The following is a 19382-nucleotide window of genomic DNA, read 5'->3' on the forward strand; positions in this document are numbered from 1 at the left end:
ATTTTGCAACATTTTTATCAGTTCTTGTAACAACAAATACAATGTTTCCATAACCCACCTTGGTGCCCTGGATCCTCTCTTTGCCCACTGTTGCACTTTATATTCTTGTGCACCAGCTTCTCTCACGTCCCAAAATCATTTCTTTTTTAGGGCACATCATGCAGTGCAAAAACTGTAAATACTTGCTGTTTCCTAATCTCCAGGCAGCAACTGTCTCCCTTGATGTTTTTTGTTTTTAAAGCTGACCATGTGCATATAGGACTCACTAGGCTACAGTAAGGCATTTTAGAACAGAAAAGAAAGAAGTATGTATCCTGTTGCTGAGCTCATGTAACCCTTGTCTCAGCTGCTATTGGTTGTGACAGGCCCCAAACACTAAAAATACATTTCTGCCCATAAACCACCAGGACCAGTGTTTGCAGGTGGCAGGGGCAGTACTAGGCAGATAAGCTGCTGTGATTTTATCCATAAGGAAAACAAACCTTGCTTTAAACACAATAAAAGGAGTTGTGCTCAGCTGGTTAGTGATGTATGGTGGGTGGGTCCAGTGTAGGGAACTTCTACTTCCTGGAAATGATTTTCAGATATTTGACAACTATTTCAGCTGTTGTTTAACTATTAAGCCACTCAAGCACTTGTCCAAAACCTGCAGCCGTCAGGTCTCAGGTAGAACAGAAATCATCTCCTGTGCAGCAGCTGTGTCTGACAATAGTAACCTGCTGTAATACAACACTATACTATAAGTTTGCTTTTTTTACAGTTGGGAGGTAGTAAGTAAATCACGAGTGCTGTGAGCTCAGCGTTACTTCCTATTTGCACACAATGGATTCCTCCCACGGTACAGCCCCGTCCCCCACACTCTGCCCTGTGTGACTGTCATATCACACGGTACTTCCCTATTTTAGGGCCCCGCCTCCTCTAATAGCAACCTGGGCTCCTCCCTTCTCCTGAACTCCCGCACCGTTATAAGTACATTCACGTGAAGCCTTGACTTCAGTCTCAGCCGCTCCTGTACCAGGGAACCACCATGTCTTTCGGTCCAATTAACAACCCTGTGAGTATGATGTGGAATGGCTCTGTTATATAGAGAGGGACACTTGTAGTCACTATAAGTTCGCAGTACAGTGTGTCCCAAGACAACCAGTCATGTATTTGCTGGCAATGTGCTTCTTTCCAGCTGCCTGACAACATCTAATCACTGATAGGTTGCTATGGGTTACAGTCAATGTGCACATTTGCACGGGGAGAGTAAAGGGGAAGTTAATCATAGATCTCGTTTTTAATTGGTTGCTGAATTAGTTATCTTCATGAAATTGGAGTCAGAGATGTCAGGCTTAGTGTGGTTTTTTTGTAGGGCGGGGCAATGCCACTTTTACACCACTTTTTTATACCTGGTTATACCCATGGCCCATCATCTTATTCCCATCTCTGCTGAAAGTTCCCTGTGTATGAGGGACGGTTTTAGTTTTAAGAATAAATCTAGGTGCAGATTATGGGGAGAGTGAGATTAGCTTTTTTCTGATGGGGGGCTCCCAAAAAATCTTCAAGAGGTGACATGTCAAGATAAAAAAAAGCCATCCCTATTAATCCTAGGGATGCACCGAATCCAGGATTCGGCCTTTTTCAGCTGGGTTCAGATTCGCCCGAATCCTTCTGCACGGCCGAACTGAATCCGGATTTGCATATGCAAATTAGGGGCGGGAGGAAAATCACGTGACTTTTTGTCACAAAACAGGGAAGTAAAAAATGTTTACCCCTTCCCACCCCTAATTTGCATATGCAAATTAGGATTCGGTTTCGGTATTTGGCAGAATCTTTCGCAAAGGATTCGGGGGTTCGGCAGAATCCAAAATAGTGGATTCGGTGCATCCCTAATTAATCCTAAGAGTGTAGGAGAGTGTTATTTACACTAGGAATCCCAACACACCACCCCTGTTTGAAGTTAGGGGGTGGGAGAGTAGTTGCAAGGTTATCAGGTCTGCTGTCTCAAGTGACAAATCTTTAGGGTTGGGGCAGACGAGCAGATTCGGGGAGATTTAGTCGATTGGCGACTAATCGCCTCTTCTGCGTGGCGACAATCTCCCTGAACTGCCTTCCGTATGCCTGAATGAAGAATCGCCGGCGCTTCGATTTCCAAAATCGCCCGAAGTTTCGCAACTTTGGGCAACTTTGGAAATCAAAGCGCCGAAAGTGTATTAGCGCCGCCGATTCTTCATTCAAGCATACTGAAGGCAGTTCGGGGAGATTGTCGCCACGCAAAAGAGGCGAATAGTCGACAGGCGACTAAATCTCCCCGAATCTGCTCGTTTGCCCCAACCCTTTAGAAGCATTCTTTTAAATGCTGGTGCTTTGGTGAGTGTAAACCCCAAAACCAAAAAGCACATTCATTCTACAGCTAGATTCCTTACCATTATTTTTTATTACCTTTAACCCCTTTTCATCACTATGATCATCATTTATAAATATAGTGGAAATGAATTATGTAACACTTTGCAGTAATATTCTAACAAACAAACATTATCCTCATTATCCATAAAAGTTCAGTATTAAGGGTAATTAAGGTATCAGCAATAAACTCTAAATTGCAAAGCTGGAATCATTAATCATAGCTGCTACTAGACTATTGATGATATGTAGGAACCCCGTGCCCTTTGCTATTATTGCATAGGAGGTTTTGCACAACTTGATATTATTTGGTTGTTTCATGCCAACATTGAGCAACAACAGAGAGCTTAGATTAGTGACACTGAACATTCTGCATTGTGACATATGCTTCACATTAAAAGTTTATAGGTTCAGTCCAAATATTCATCTGTTACTATCTACTATCATTTCTACTACTATCTACCATTTCCCCAAAATGTAAGTTTAAAGTTCAATGTTCCTGTCTCAGGAACTGTGAGTAATGATATGAGAGAGAGATAGATGAATGAGAACTGTACACTGAATAAAAGTTAGTTCTCCACTACAGATTGGATGTGTAATATTTGCATTAAAGGGTTTTTTTCATCTTCCAAAAATTTTCAGTTGAGTTGCTTTCAGATTGTTCACCATAAACAAAGACTTTCCATCTTTTATTTTTTACTGTTTTCCAAAAAAATTTAATCTTAATGTTGCTGTCTCTAGTGTTTCAGTCTGGCAGCTCAGTGATCCAGGAGCGGATTAGGTAGGGGGTGCTGTGGAGACTGATGAGGGAAGCATGAGTCCTTGAGGAAGGAGCTGTAAGTGCCTAGAGAACACGTAAAGAGAAGGCAGGAACAGGTTGAAGAGGGCGATAAGTCAGACTGGAACAGGTGCAGAGCGGAACAGGATGAACAGGGCGAAGGTCAGGACAGGAACAGACTGGATTAGGACTGGACAGTGCGGGCATAGATCAGATCAGGAGCAGACTAGAAGTATAGGACAGGACAATGCGGGCGTAGACTTGAGATTGGGAACAGGAGGACTGGAGCAGATAGCAGGGCAAGATGCAGAGCGAGAGGAGGGAAGATAAAGAATGGGTACAGGTCAGAACAGAACAGGAAGCAGAAAGACAAGGTCAGGTCAAGGCATGATCAGGTTTGGAGTGAGGAGCAGAGCAAGATTCAGAATAGCACAGAAAGCTGAGCAGGGCAAGGTCCAGGCAAGGTTAAGCAAGGAAAGATCAAGTTATAAAGCAGGACCGGAGCAGAACTGGAAGGGGAAGGTAAGGCAGATCAAGACAGGACAAGGTTCAGAGCTAGGCAGGACATGACAGGGAAGGGTTCAGACAAGACAAGGTAAGATAAGGCAAGGCAAGGCAGAATAGGAAGGAAACTAGAACAGGAACCTGTAGCTAGGGACAATGCCACACTGCTAGGATGGGAACCAATGCTCAATTAAAGAGTGTTTGGAGGGCTGGCCTTAAATAGGTCAGAGTCAGCCTGATTGGTTGTCTGCAAACCAATCAGGCTGATGCTGGGCTGGGGCTGCAAAAGGCCAGGTAATATATAGTGAGTAACCCTGCAGGCTGCTCACCTGGCCCAGTGGTTAAGGCATTGAGCCAGAAACCCAAAGGTCCCTGGTTTGAATCCCAGCAGATCCTGACAGGAGCATTTTGAACTGTTACAATTTGCTACATTAAGTTGATACATTTCTTAGCAGTATCTGTGGAATATTGGCAACTGTTATATCAATTCTAACAGCTGCCTTGACTGAACTCAGGGATTCTGCTCAGTAGGACTAAAGATAACAATTAAAACTTACACTTCAATATTAGAAAAACGGTCACAAATATAAAATAGAAAGTAATTGAAAAAAGTCTTTAACCAAGTCTGAAACCAACTGAACTGAAAAAAAGTGTTTGAAGGTGAACAACCAATTTGCATGTGTGCAATCACAGATCAGAGCATTCCAAAAAGAAAGAAAGCACAGGGCAGTACAACAATGTCTGTATACATCTGTATACTGCTATATACACCACTCTATTGCAACTCCTCTATACTGCTTAAATTCTGGTAATTCTGCTTATCCGTATACTGCTATATACACCTCTCTATTGCAACTCCTGTATACTGCTTAAATTCTGGCAATTCTACTTACCTCACTTCTTATATCTGTTAACCCCAATAACTTTGTCTATTAGGCCTACTCCTATTTAGTGCTTTTGATAAATATCTCAAACTCCCATCCATCTCCACTCCTCAGTGAGCAAGAGATATTTTTATAGCCCCAAACTCTGCCCTTTGATCGCTGGTTAATTGATTAATTAGTCAATTAGGCTCTAGTTTTCTCAATCAGCTGCATATTAATATATTATGTATATGAATTCAGGCCCAGGATAGGGGATTGCACTAGTGTCAGGGGCATGACACTTGTGCTAATATTTCACAAGTGCTAGAAAACGGCAGTTAAACAAATATTTCACAAGTGCTTAGCAATGGCAGTTGGACAAGGCATTGACAAGGAAAATTGAAATGGATTCTCTTCAATCAACATTGATCCAGCTGGGATAACAAGAAAACAGATTTGTTTGTTACTTCACACTTTTTTTTCTGTATTTCTCCACTTTCATGCGTCCTAAAACATTTTATGCCACCTCCTCCAAAAAGTCGCAATAGTATAGAAATTTTATCCTCTCTAATTTCCTCCAACTTTCTCCCAACCTTTCTGCTTTCAAAAGTTCCCAAAAACACACGTTTTAAAAAAGCCTACCCTCACTATGTTTTGCTACCAAATGCAAAGCCACATGCTACATCACTCACCTTGCTTATTTCTGATCTTGCCCACTCCTACACCTTGTGTCTCATTGCGTTCTCCTTTTAGTTTGTAAGCTCTTTTGCACAGGGCCTTCCGGTACTGGTCATGATGAATGTAACTCTGTACAGTCTTTGTATGTAATTTATGTGATTTTCCTGTATAAATGCATTTATTTTACAGTGCTGCGCAATATGTTGGCCCTCTAAAAATACATAGTAATAATAATTAGAGGACATTTACAGTTTAGTACTGTGACATTCACCTTTCTCAGGGACAGTAATGCCAGATTCCAAAAGCAACTCAGTGTTAGAAACCCATTTATGTCCCCAGTATAACATTAATTTATATACTATGGGGTATATTTACTAATGTGTGAATTTCTTCCTCGTCTAACATCACCACGGTACTGTACATCAAGTATGTCATATTGTCTAAAAACAGTAAGTTTGCTGTTAAAAGAAAAGTGTCAATGTGAAAAACGACACGTGGAATATTAGCACGGACATTGAGACATAGATAATGAGAGGCAAAGTGGCTTCTCTATCTTTATATTGGAAGTTAACCTGCCTGGAGCTGAAGGCTGAAAAAAGACGTAAATGTCAATTGAAAGAGAATTTGCACAAACTCGAAGTTTTAGTATGTTACATTGTTGTGGGGGATTTTTATTTTTTTTGGTCAAAATTCTGCCATTTCTTACTCTCACCTTAGAGTACATATTTTTCATAGAGTGTGGACCTTGCAGGTAACATTGAGCAGCTGTATAGGGCTATATATATATATATATATATATATATATATATATATATATATATATATATATATATACATATATATATAATATCAAAACAGGGGGGTTGTGGGAGCACTCTAAAGGCTTTAAAGTATATATATATATATATATATATATATATAAGTATAATAAATGCTATTGCATATGTACCCAAAACAGGGGTTATTTTGTTACAAAGTTATGATCATAAAATTGATAAGCCACCATACCACGTCAAGGTAAACCCCGAATGGCGGTCCCTAACTTGTTTTATATTTTATGTGCATTTTAGCATTACCTGTAATCAATGTCCGTTGAACGCTGTTTTTTCACTGAGGGCTAATGATCTTAATTTTGTAACAAAATAACCCCTGTTTTGGGTACATATGCAATAGCATTTATTATACTTATATATATATATATATATATATATACTTTAAAGCCTTTAGAGTGCTCCCACAACCCCCCTGTTTTGATATTGTATATTTAGCCAGGAGCTGTGGCATAGCTTCAGTGGTTGTAGCACCCCATACCCCCCCTTTAAACTAGTGGTGATCCTATGCTTTTAAAATTGGGCGTTTGTTTTGGGAATATCTCTCCTTTAAAAGCCTGATTGCTGGCTGGGGAGGATTTAGCCCTCAGTGAAAAAACAGCGTTCAATGGACATTGATTACAGGTAATGCTAAAATGCACATAAAATATAAAACAAGTTAGGGACCGCCATTCGGGGTTTACCTTGACGTGGTATGGTGGCTTATCAATTTTATGATCATAACTTTGTAAAAAATTACCCCTGTTTTGGGTACATATGCAATAGCATTTATTATACTTATATATATATATATATATATATATATATATATATATATATATATATATATATATATATACACTTTAAAGCCTTTAGAGTGCTCCCACAACCCCCCTGTTTTGATATTACATATATATATATATATATATATATATATATATATATATATATATATATATATATATATATATATATATATAATACACAAAAGCCATGAATATCTTGTAAATTATATCCTTATAATCGGTGAGTAGTGATGTCATCAGTTATAAACGGTGAGTAGTGATGTAATTTCTGTCACATGACTCACTAAAATTTGTGTATTATAATAAATAAAGTACCCCCAATTGTAAAATATGAGGATATTATAAGTTACCTCGGAGTTCCATGACCTGTATAAAAACACTCGGCCTTCGGCCTCGTGTTTTTATATGGTCATGAAACTCCTCGGTAACTTATAATATCCTTATATTTTACAAGAGGGGGTACTTTATTCACTATATATATATATATATACATATATATATATATATATATATATATATATATATATATATATATATATATATATATATATATATATATATATATATAGGGCTGTGCCTCCAAGTGCAGACAATGAATAAAAGAGATGTAGCAAATTGTGCTGTAGAAATCCTAAGATTGCTTATATTTCAGCGTTGAATCCAGTCGTAGTGTTCATCAGTAAGAGTGCTACTCTGTGCTTCCAGTTCTAGTTCACTAATGCTATGTTTCTTTTTCAGCCTGTTCCCTTTACATTGCCACTATCCCACGGTCTCCAAGATGGGTTTATGCTGGTCATCAGTGGAGTTGTCACTGCTTCAGGAGACAGGTGATCTATTTTATTTTTCAGTTTGTTTTGAAAAAATGTGTTAAGCTAGCTTACGTGTGATTTTGGTGACATTGCTCTGTGTTTTAATATATGTACGGCATACCACACTTGGGTCCGAGGAATTTCAGGTAATTTAGTGATTAATCCTCATGCCTTCATGGCCTTCCAAAAACTCCCTGTTGCTCTGCTAGTTTAGGCAATGTCAATTAAATATAATTGTATAGGCTTTATTTATGTGCTGCTTGTAGCCTTAAAGGGATACTGTCATGGGAAAAATTTTTTTTTTTTCAAAATGAATCAGTTAATAGTGCTGACTTGTGCTCTGATAAACTGCAATCACTCTTTACTGCTGTACTGCAAGTTGGAGTGATATCACCCCCCTCCCTTTCCCCCCCAGCAGCCAAACAAAAGAACAATGGGAAGGTAACCAGATAACAGCTCCCTAACACAAGATAACAGCTGCCTAAGATCTAAGAACAACACTCAATAGTAAAAACCCATGTCTCACTGAGACACATTCAGTTACATTGAGAAGGAAAAACAGCAGCCTGCCAGAAAGTATTTCTCTCCTAAAGTGCAGGCACAAGTCACATGACCAGGGGCAGCTGGGAAATTGACAAAATGTCTAGCCCCATGTCAGATTTCAAAATTGAATATAAAAAAATCTGTTTGCTCTTTTGAGAAATGAATTTCAGTGCAGAATTCTGCTGGAGCAGCACTATTAACTGATTCATTTTGATTTTTTTCCCCCATGACAGTATCCCTTTAAAGGGATCTTATTTGTTCATGTGCATTTTTGAATCCAGTTTATCTTCATAAGTTAAATCTGCCATTGCCATTTTTAGAAAATTTCTGTAATTTTCAAAGCAACGTCAGTTAGATATAGTTTTAATAATTATAATTACTTTAATAATCCCCCTTTGCTATAGGATTTCTGCTATAGGATTGCTTAGCCACATATATTTGGCAACTGCTCACACTATACTCTCTGTGCAGTTACTCCTGTATAACATAGAAAAGATTTAGTAGTCAAGGCCATTAAAGCTGATTTAGACAACAAATAGTAATAATTACCATGGTTGATTGATGAACATTTAAGCAATACATATATACACTAGATTTTACATTATTTTGATTTATTAGATTGCATTATATTATATATATAATGTTCATGGCGTTGCTGTCTGTTACAGGTTTAATATAAACTTTCAGTGTGGTCAGTCTTCGAACGATGATGTTGCCTTTCATTTCAACCCCCGTTTCATTGATGGCGGAATTGTTGTGTGCAACACCAAAGAAAGTCAGAGCTGGGGGAGGGAGGAAAACAAACGGGAAATGCCTTTTCACAGACATCAGCCTTTTGAGATCCGGATCCTTGTTACTAACCACAGTTACAAAGTATGTATTTATTGGATTTAGGATTATAATTGGCCTGTTATAGGGATGCACTCAATCAGCCATTGTCCTCTTCATTGGTAGTTAAGCTCTGCAAATCCAAACACCCCTGACAACAATTACAGAGATATGTAACACAATACCAGAAAGACCACAAATTATGAAATACTTTCGTCTTAATATTATATCTATCTACAGTCCCACCCCAGAGGCAGTTATATCCGGGATCATCATTCACTATATTATACTAACTATTGTGCAGCCATCAGAACTCACAGGGCTCCATACTCTTTATCTGGCAAGACCAGCCCATTCTAAGTCGAAAACTTTTCAAGCTTAAGGCAGATGTTGTAGAATCACTCACCAAAGTAGAGACGTGGCCCAGTTGCTCCAGCCCCAGGCCCTCAGCTCAAGGGAGCGGACAATACGTATACAGAAGCGTAAATGTTGGTGCCGGGCACACTGGCAAACTCACGTATTGATCAGACCAAAAAAATAGTCGATTAAAAATTGAAGCTTTATTACATAATAATCTCTCGTCTGATGCTTTTCGTATCACTAGGATACTTAATCTAGCCTATGATTAAGACCAGCCTATGCCATTCCCTTTTTGAAACAATCCTACCTTTCCAGGTTTATTATTGTGCCATGATCCCTGACTGGACTCCCCTTACCTGTCCCCCACTGATGACAGCCCTGTCAGCCACTACATTACATACTGGATTATAACCTCACATCACATCCCTATGATACCTTCTATCTCACAACCAGAAACCCTCCCCAGAGGCTTCTATCCCTACTGTTGTTGAGATGTTGTACTACCTGAACAAAAGCTACATTTGAATTGCACCACACTTTTCATATCTAAAACTGCTATTCTGTGGGCCCCACACAAAGCACCCTGACGCCAACATAAAATATTTTTACATAATAATGAACAAACCTACTGTAGCATTTTCTAGTAGAGGAAGTGATCCAATTTGTGCCAAAATAGGTCCTGTAAGTAATAATTTGCACTTTATTATTAACATTTATTTATATAGCAGCAACATATTCCTCAGTACATAACAGTTTTTACATTACAACCCAGCCTATAGTGTTGGATGGGTTAATGTTTGCTATGAATATTCCTTTAATTCTAGTAAAATTGTAACATAATGGTTTCTTACTTGCCGTTACCAATAAGCTTCTTAATTATCTCTAAAAACACTGTTGTACTTGAATTATTTTTTTGCCATTTTATAGCACTGTAAATTTAATTTCCCCCCAGGTTTCTGTGAACAGGAATCACTTTGTGGAATACCATCACCGAATCCCAATACAAAGGGTCAATACAATGACCATAGGTGGATGCATTACCTTAACATGTGTCCATGTAGAATCGCAAGGGGTATGTAAATACCAGTGTTTATGTAACTACCATAATTCAGTCATATTGTCCTGTGGAGCACACAATTACTTTGTTTTATTGTGGTTTAACCTACACAAGGAGTTGTCGTCTACTGTAAACACAACAACATGTAGTTTCACTAACTGGCATACAAGATCTTTGATGTATGTAATAACATATCATTAGGTACAGAATTTATTATTAGCCTAAAACAGGCAATCATTTCTGCACCCGATGTTGAAAAACTGCCAGTGCCATCATGCCCCTGTCAGAACATGTTTATCTGCAAAACAGAATGCCTATATTTGCACCAGTACATAAGGATGGGTGCACACAAGTAGATAAAGACAGCCAAAATGGTCCCATTTGTGATAGAATTGTGCTGTAAATTGTGCAGATCAATGACACCAGGAGTGATTAGAATAGATTAGCCTTGCAATTCCTTTGGCAGTGTGATTGCGCTATGGCTTTAAATTGCTTCAGTATATTTATAACATAATTACGGTGCCAGCTTCAGAGCAATTACAAGGTTCCCATATTGAGGGGTATTTACTGATATTTTATCACCTACCCACGAGCAAGCAAATGTGCCCTGAATACTTTCCTGATAGACAAGACAGTGCTTAGTATCTTAGAAAAAGATCAAACTGAATCCTTCAGGTTTACACAATTTACTTATTTGTAAATTGTAAATGTGCCACATATTATGCTAGGCAATATAATCCATAGCCTGGATCAAACACAATGTCTACATCTTCTTCATGTCCAGCAATTGATTTTAATTCTATTTTCTTCTAGGGTGGCTTCCCCTCTCAACAGTTCCCTGGTGCACCAATGTTCAGTGTGAGTTTTTATTTGTGGTTGTGGTCAGGTTGTATTGTATTGTATTTTATAATATGTTCTGACTATATTAGGGCTGCTTTATGAACAACAGGGCTAAGAGCTCCAAGAGCTCCATCTGAAAATCTGCTGCCAACCCCTGTTTTTTTTACTGTTGCACCATGCGGTTTCTGCAAGTGAACACTAACAAGTGTAGCATGACACACTCTTCCTGCACCACCTGTGTAGCCATTGTGTAGCATTTACTGTAAAAATCTGCATGCACATCTGACCTATGCAATATACATAGCTGGGTGACACTCCTGGGGGGTTATTTATTAAAGTTCGATTTTATCTCAACATTTTCTGCTACAAACTCTGATCAAATCCGCTGGGGTTTTTTATGCTTATTTATTATTAAATTTTCCCGAAAATTTGCTTTGCGGGAAAAAAAAATCAGATTTTCGTGATTTTTTTGGATTTTTCACCCGAAAACTCTGATTTCTTATGCTTTTTTTGCCTGAAAACTTCAGGGTATTGCACAAAACCCAGCACACTTTAAAAAATCATTGGGACTTCTCCCATTGACTTATATGCAACCTCGACAGATCTGAGATGCCGGATTTTCTGATTCGGACTTTTCCATCCTCGGGTTTGTAAAAGTCCGATTTTATTTAAAAAAATCACACATTTTTAGGGATTTTTGCATTCGGAGTTTAGTAAATAACCCCCTGGTGAGCACAGAAATTTTACCCATAAGGCTGCTAGTAGCCAGACAGCTATTTTTGTTGTGGTAATGTTATAAACGGTGAAACATTTACCAGGTCTAGTGACCCACAACAACCAGCCGGTAACATTTACTTTCACCTATTTGAAAACAAATGTCCCATTGATTGCTATGGGTTACTACCTACTTAATGTGCTCTTTACTAAAACTGAATTATTTTTTACAGTCCTTTGTTTAACATTTACCTGGATCGGAAGAAAATATTCATCCAAACTTATGGTCATTTAGGTCCAAAAACATACGCTTGTGTCCCTGCTTTACTGTGACCCTGTTATTTAAACACTGTACACTGGTTATATTAGCTGTGCTGTTGAGACAGAAGCCAAAGCCTGTCTCCTATGGGAAGTTCCTGTTCTTTGTAGTATTGTTCTTCGTAGCATTGTTGTATCCGAGACGGCAGTCAAATGATTCTGTAAATTCTCCTTACATTATGTTATATTACGTGTCCCTTCTGGAGCATAATATTTAGAATGTTGTTATATTCAATTGCACATAATTCACTTGTGTATTCCTAATAAATAATTGTACTTTATTTCAGCCCCAGCAGCCTGGATATGCTCCTCAAGCATTCCCACCTGGAGTTGCATTCAATGTAAGTTTGCCATCTCAAAATATCTTAAAATACAAGGGAACACATTTTTGCAACCCAGCTCCATATGTTTTCCCTTTTTGCTAACTTATTTCAGAGATATAATACTTATTTGGGCTCTGTTGCATCCAAGCGCATGCAAGAGTATGTGGTCCACTCTGAAAATTACCTGGTCTATGTAGAAAACTGAAGAAGCCTGAGAAAGCCTGGGAAATTGCTATAAAACTGTCTTGCAGTGATATAAGAATACCAAGGGAGATGAATCACGAGCACTAAATTACTAACACTCACAATCATTTTAGGACAGTACAGCATATATCGCTAACTGTGGACAACCCTATGAAATTATATCTATACAGCCTTTGCATTTTTTCTTATAAACTGAACTAAGCACAGAGGAATACAATTGCCATAGGTATTGCATTTCTCATTTTAAGGGGTGGTTTACCTTTAAGTTAACAAGTATATTATAAAATGGTCAATTCATAACAACTTTTTATTTTTTCTTCATTATTAATTTTTTTAAAGATGTTTTAATTACCTGCTTTTCTCTTCTGACTCTTGGGGGGGTTACTGACCCCATCTAAAAATAAATAATTGTACTTTATTTCAGCCCCAGCAGCCTGGATATGCTCCTCAAGCATTCCCACCTGGAGTTGCATTCAATGTAAGTTTGCCATCTCAAAATATCTTAAAGTACAAGGGAACACATTTTTGCAACCCAGCTCCATATGTTACAGGCACTTTTCCCTTTTCGCTAACTTATTTCAGAGATATAATACTTATTTGGGCTCTGTTGCATCCAAGCGCATGCAAGAGTATGTGGTCCACTCTGAAAATTACCTGGTCTATGTAGAAAACTGAAGAAGCCTGAGAAAGCCTGGGAAATTGCTATAAAACTGTCTTGCAGTGATATAAGAACACCAAGGGAGATGAATCACGAGCACTAAATTACTAACACTCACAATCATTTTAGGACAGTACAGCATATATCGCTAACTGTGGACAACCCTATGAAATTATATCTATACAGTCTTTGCATTTTTTCTTATAAACTGAGCTAAGCACAGAGGAATACAATTGCCATAGGTATTGCATTTCTCATTTTAAGGGGTGGTTTACCTTTAAGTTAACAAGTATATTATAAAATGGTCAATTCATAACAACTTTTTATTTATTCTTCATCATTAGTTTTTTTTAAAGATGTTTTAATTACCTGCTTTTCTCTTCTGACTCTTGGGAGGAGGGTCACTGACCCCATCTAAAAAACAAAACTGTAAAGCTACAAATGAATTGTTATTGCTACTTTTTATTATTCATCTTTTTATTTATGTCCTCTCCTATTCATATTCCAGTCTCTAATTCAAATAAATGTATGGTTGCTAGAGTAATTTGAATGAAAAAAATGAAAACCAATTGCAAATTGGCTCAGAATATCATTTCCTACATCTCACCAAAAGTTAATTCAAAGGTGAACAACAAAGAGTTTTGTCCTCTATGGGCTTCCCTCATAGGAGCCCAATGTTGAAAAAGTTTTAACTTGGGAAGTTGAACCTTCAAACTGACTACAGTCTTACGTTTCTTTTCATTCACTGACCCGATTTGCTTTATTTGCAGCCACAGTTTTCTTCTGCTCCATTTCAGCCACAAGCTTATGTAAGTTTTCACTTTATATTATTTTTTATTCCACATTAAGAAGATCTCCACCAAAAACTGGGTTTTTTTGCATAATGAAAGAAAATTTGATTTAAGTAACATTTATTAAACATTTTAAGTGGTACTTGTGAAAGTAATTGCAACTAAAATAATGTATTTATCCATTCCTGTTCTCTGTGTCTGACTGAAATAGAGCAGCACAAATTAGTTATTCACCAGTTCTGTTAATCATTGGCTTTTGTAACCTTGTTCTAGAATCACAGAAAGGAGACCAGAGAATGTAAACAGTCAGACAGATACTACTTTCTGTTGCAATTACTCTTAGGGCAGAGACACACTGTCAGATTCGGGGAGATTCGTCGCCCGGCGACAAATCTCCTCTTCTTCGGGGCGACTAATCTCCTAAAGTGCCTTCCCACAGACTAGAATGCAAATAGCTGGCTCGAAAACTCGAAGTGTTTCGTTTTCCAACATCGCAGAAGTACCATCAGAAAACGTAGCACTCCGAGTGGAAGGCAGGGGAATTCAGTTCTGGGAGATTAGTCATCCTGAAGAAGAGGAGATTTGTCTCGACTAATCTCCCCGAATCTGACCTTGTGTCTCTGCCCTTAGGGTGGTGGCAGACAGGGATATTAGTCGGCCAGCAACAAATATTCTCTGCAGATGACTAATCTCCACGAATACGAATCCCAGACGGGAAGGCATAAGAAACGCTTCGGATTTCCTTAGTTCGAAGTTTCCTTATGAGGCAACTTCGGAGATCCGAAGCGTTCCTTATGCCATCCCACCAGCGATTCATATTCGTGCCGGCGGGAAGGCATTTCAGGGAGATTAGTCGCCCGAAGTAGAGAAGATTTGTCGCGGGGCGACTAATCTCACGTCTGCCACCACCCTTAAAACAACACAGGAAAATCTGTAATTAATGCATACTGGAAAGTTAATTACAATTACATCTGTTTTTAAAAAATAAAAAAAAAAAGCCTGTTTTTTTGGGTGGCGGGCTCCTTTAAAAAAAAATGAAATAAAAATAAATACGGGATATGATAGGCCAGTGATGCAGCCAACCTTGTAATGGTCCTTCATAGTGGAAAAATCAACCATTTTTTGTTGTTGTTATACAATCTCCTTGTTTTTGGCCTACCAAATTTAGGAAAGTTGTCAAGTATGTACATATAGAGCAAAACAAATTATACACAGCATTGTGCACAGATTAACTGAATTAACAACTGCTTAATTCCTTTTCCTGTATGGAGAACAAAGTCATTCCTTCTCTCATATTTGCCATTTATTCGACTTTATAAACAGTCAAGCTTTTTCTTCTACGCTACATGCATCACTGAACCATTTCTTCTCCCATATATACCACTATATCACTTCTCCCCCTGTATATATGAGTCAATCCTTCTCTCACAGAAACACGTGGCCCACTTTTTCTCCCATAGGAACAAAAGAGCCATTCCTTCACCCAAATGAACCAAGTTATGCTCCCACATTAACTCACATGCCATTTTAACTCCCATAGAAAGACATTAGCTATACAGTCTCCAGAAAGCCATTATTTCTCCCATAGGAACAACAAAGACAACCCTTCTCCCACAGAAACAACTGAACCATAACTTCAAATATAGGAGCAAATGTACCATTCCTTGCTCCTCTCCATAATATGTCTGCAGTTCAATATGCACAGAGGCTTCATTTCATTGTTAATGGAATAGAAAAAAAAAATGCTGGCTTTTTGGGTCCCTAAGGGTACAATGTTTTTGTAAATAGAGTGAGAATACATTATAACTGACTGTCTGAAAATAAAGTTGTTTTTTTATTATTTTTGTTTTTTAGGAAATCCCATACCAAACTAATATCTACGGAGGTCTGTTTCCTTCCAAGACGATTGTCATCACAGGAACGGTTACTGCAAACCCAAAAAGGTGAACTGTGTGTAGTGAACTGTGTGTATGGGAATATCTCATTCTTCCGTGCGTTAGCAAGCGGTTCTGTCTTTTCCCTGGGGCGGCAGTTAGAGAAGAAGAAAGCCCTTGTCAATGCATGAAACATATCTGGAAATGAATTACATAAATCAGGGATGTCAAACTGTAGCTCTACGTTTCAGCAGTGGCAGAAGGGAAGTTGCTCGGAGCTCCATGATGTTTATACTGAAAATATTGTGTTTGTACAGTGTCTTATGTCCTATGTTCTCATATAAAATGCTTTTCTCCTTGTCTCCTTATCACCATGATAAATCAGCATCATTCCCTACCTTAAAACTGGCCCCATATTTGCCTTTCTGACAAACACATTACCATTCCCAGTGTTGTAACGAATACTAATTTGCTATCTGATTCTACATATTTTTATTTCCTCATACCAACATACCTGTTCATTTGTGAGAATATACAGGCGTGTGAGAATGTTTGGAGCTGTGACTTATTGTGCTTTTGTTTAATTAGCAAATTTGCTCAAACAGTAATTATTTAAGTCGATGTGAGTAGTGAAAGTTGCTGCCAGGGCTGTTGCACTGAATACGACCCCGGAACAAGACAGTTCAGAGGAATATAAATACTAAAGATGGGATGGGTAATGGTATCTTACAATCTAATTCAATTCCATCTTTCCAGGTTTCATATAAACCTCAAATTCCATGGTGGAACAGCATTACACTTTAACCCGAGGTTTGATGAATGCGCAATTGTACGAAACAGTCACCTTAATGGCAGCTGGGGCAAAGAAGAGCGCGATCTACCAAGCGGGATGTGCTTTGTGCCAGGACAAAGCTTTGTGGTAAGTTAATGGGAGATTCTGTATATGATATTAGAAGTGCTTTATAATGATAAAATCAGGGGGAATGCCCTTTTTTAAATTAAATGAACATGCAGAATACATTTTTGATTGTGCTTTTTTTTTACCAAAAGTGTTTATAGGTGTATACTGTGCATTGAAAACTGGATTGGATTGGATATAACTTGATTTTAAGAAGGGTTTTTAAAATTCTTTGATTGTTGGCTAAAAGCAGATCCAGCATTGGTTTCCATTCCTATATCCTCCTCTTATTCTGCCTGGACTATATGATATGTACAGTATATATTACATACCATTACAGTAGGAATCACCTCTGTTCCTTTTTCACAGATTCAAATTAGATGTGAGCAACACGCCTTCAAGGTGAACATGAATGGAACCCAAATATGTGAATTTCATCACCGTGAGCACAACCTGCAGCAGATAGACACCTTGGAGATTGTTGGAGATGTTGTCCTTCAATATGTACAAGTCTAGGAGTGGATGTATCATAGCATATATATATGACTTACATATCATATGAGCTTGCTTTGAACAGTATATGGTTGCTATAGCTTATTAGAACTGCATCTTATTTCATTATTTCATTTCAGAAGTGTACAAGAAGGCACTGATTATTGGTTGAACTGAACATTACTTTATTTCTTAAACAGTATGAATGTGAGCCACCATATTGCTTCCAATTAAAAGGTAGTTCACCTTGATATTAACTTAAAGTATGATGTAGGCAGTAATAGTCTGAGACTATTTGAAATAGGATATTATTTTCGTGCTTTTTTTTATTATTGAAATTTGTAAATCAGCTCTTCGTGCAGGATTTAAATGAGAAACAAGAATAGAATAGAAGAGGCTCTGAATAGAAATATAATTAAATAGTAACAGCGCAATAGCCTTTTTATCCCACTTTGAAAGAAGCAAGAAGGGAGATTAAAAAAGTAAACGAAGACCAATTGGAAAGTTGCCAAGAATAAGTCATTCTTTAAATAGGTAACAACCACTTTACAGCACCCACTATTCATGTTCACTAGGGGGCACATTTACTATGGGTCGAATATCGAGGGTTAATTAACCCTCGATATTCGACCATCGAAGTTAAATCCTTTGACTTCGAATATCTGTGTATAAGTGATATAGCATCTCCTTCTCGCCCTACTTGATAACAAGCCTTGTACAGTATATAAATCTTTTATATAGTCTCTTTAAGTAATAAACGTTTTTGAAATGAAAACTCCTAAGCACAGAACAGGTGAAAATTGAACACCTTATTCTATTATCAGTTTTATATATCTATGTATAGATGTGTTCTGGAAGCCTGTTGTCTTTGGTTTTCAAAATGCCTGAATCACACTTAATTAAATAATTTGCATATAGGTAACTTAGCTCACAATAAATCAGCATTTTCAAAAAACTGCTTCTTTTTAATTTTTTACACTTTTGTTTTTCTTGAAAAAACTTTATACTGTGTGCTGATTTGAATATTGTCTCCGTCTAATTAACCTATTGTGGTTTCTTTACTGTAACTCTTATAAAGATAAGCGTCTGTTCTATTTTTTGATACACACCAGATGTGAGCAAGCAAGCTAGCTGTATATTACAGTATTTCCTTTGCAACAATATCCGTTTGGATGTCCATTGCTGTATATATAGCAAAATCACTGGTATACTAGTTACATAGTTAGGTTGGGTTGAAAAAAGACAAAGTCCATACACACACACACACACACCCTTCATACACTCACAAACTATATATATACCCACATCTATATTAAATGTAGATTTTACTAGCCATGGATATTATTCGTGTCCAAAAATAGTTTTTTTTTTGCCTAATAAAAGAAAATGCAATTATAAGCAACTTTCCAATATGAATTTATTAAGTATGAATAAATTAAAACGTGTAAATGCTTTAAATTTGATTTGTAAATGTAATTGCTACTGAATGCAATATTTGCCTAACTGCTGGTTGTTACTTTTTAAACAATGTTGCAAAAGCCAGTCTCCTCCAGCAAGACAGGTCTGTTAATCCGTTGGCTTGTATTACATTGTTTCAAAAGCAAGAGCCACCGGGGCAGACAATAGAAAGGGACAAATACTGCAAATAAAAATAACTCAAAATCATAGAAAATGTGTAATGAATGTATACTGCAAAGATGCTTAGAATTATGTTTTCTTTTATTTGGCAAAAAAATATTTTTTGGGTTGACATGTCCTTTAACAAAACTACTGGCTACATACTTGCACAATAATGTGATTTGTGCATGAGTAACACTGGCAGTGTCAGCCGCAAAGCCCCGTCTGCCACC

The 19382-nt window shown here is 37.6% G+C and overlaps 1 protein-coding gene across 3 annotated transcripts; it reads left to right on the top strand.

The window, feature by feature from the left end:
- The first annotated feature begins 903 nt into the window (after positions 1–903).
- Positions 904–18487, top strand: lgals9c.S (lectin, galactoside-binding, soluble, 9C S homeolog). 3 transcript variants are annotated; one of them, XM_018248121.2, is made up of 11 exons: positions 904–1054; positions 7562–7650; positions 8844–9048; positions 10316–10435; positions 11234–11278; positions 12580–12633; positions 13244–13297; positions 14275–14286; positions 16123–16211; positions 16899–17061; positions 17410–17902. In XM_018248121.2, the coding sequence occupies exons 1-11, from the start codon at positions 1028–1030 to the stop codon at positions 17554–17556; spliced, it is 1005 nt and encodes a 334-aa protein (XP_018103610.1). In that variant the 5' UTR covers positions 904–1027; the 3' UTR covers positions 17557–17902.
- Positions 18488–19382: the final 895 nt, after the last annotated feature.

The sequence above is a fragment of the Xenopus laevis genome, chromosome 2S (assembly GCF_017654675.1).
Source record: "Xenopus laevis strain J_2021 chromosome 2S, Xenopus_laevis_v10.1, whole genome shotgun sequence".
NCBI classification, from domain to species: Eukaryota; Metazoa; Chordata; class Amphibia; order Anura; family Pipidae; genus Xenopus; species Xenopus laevis.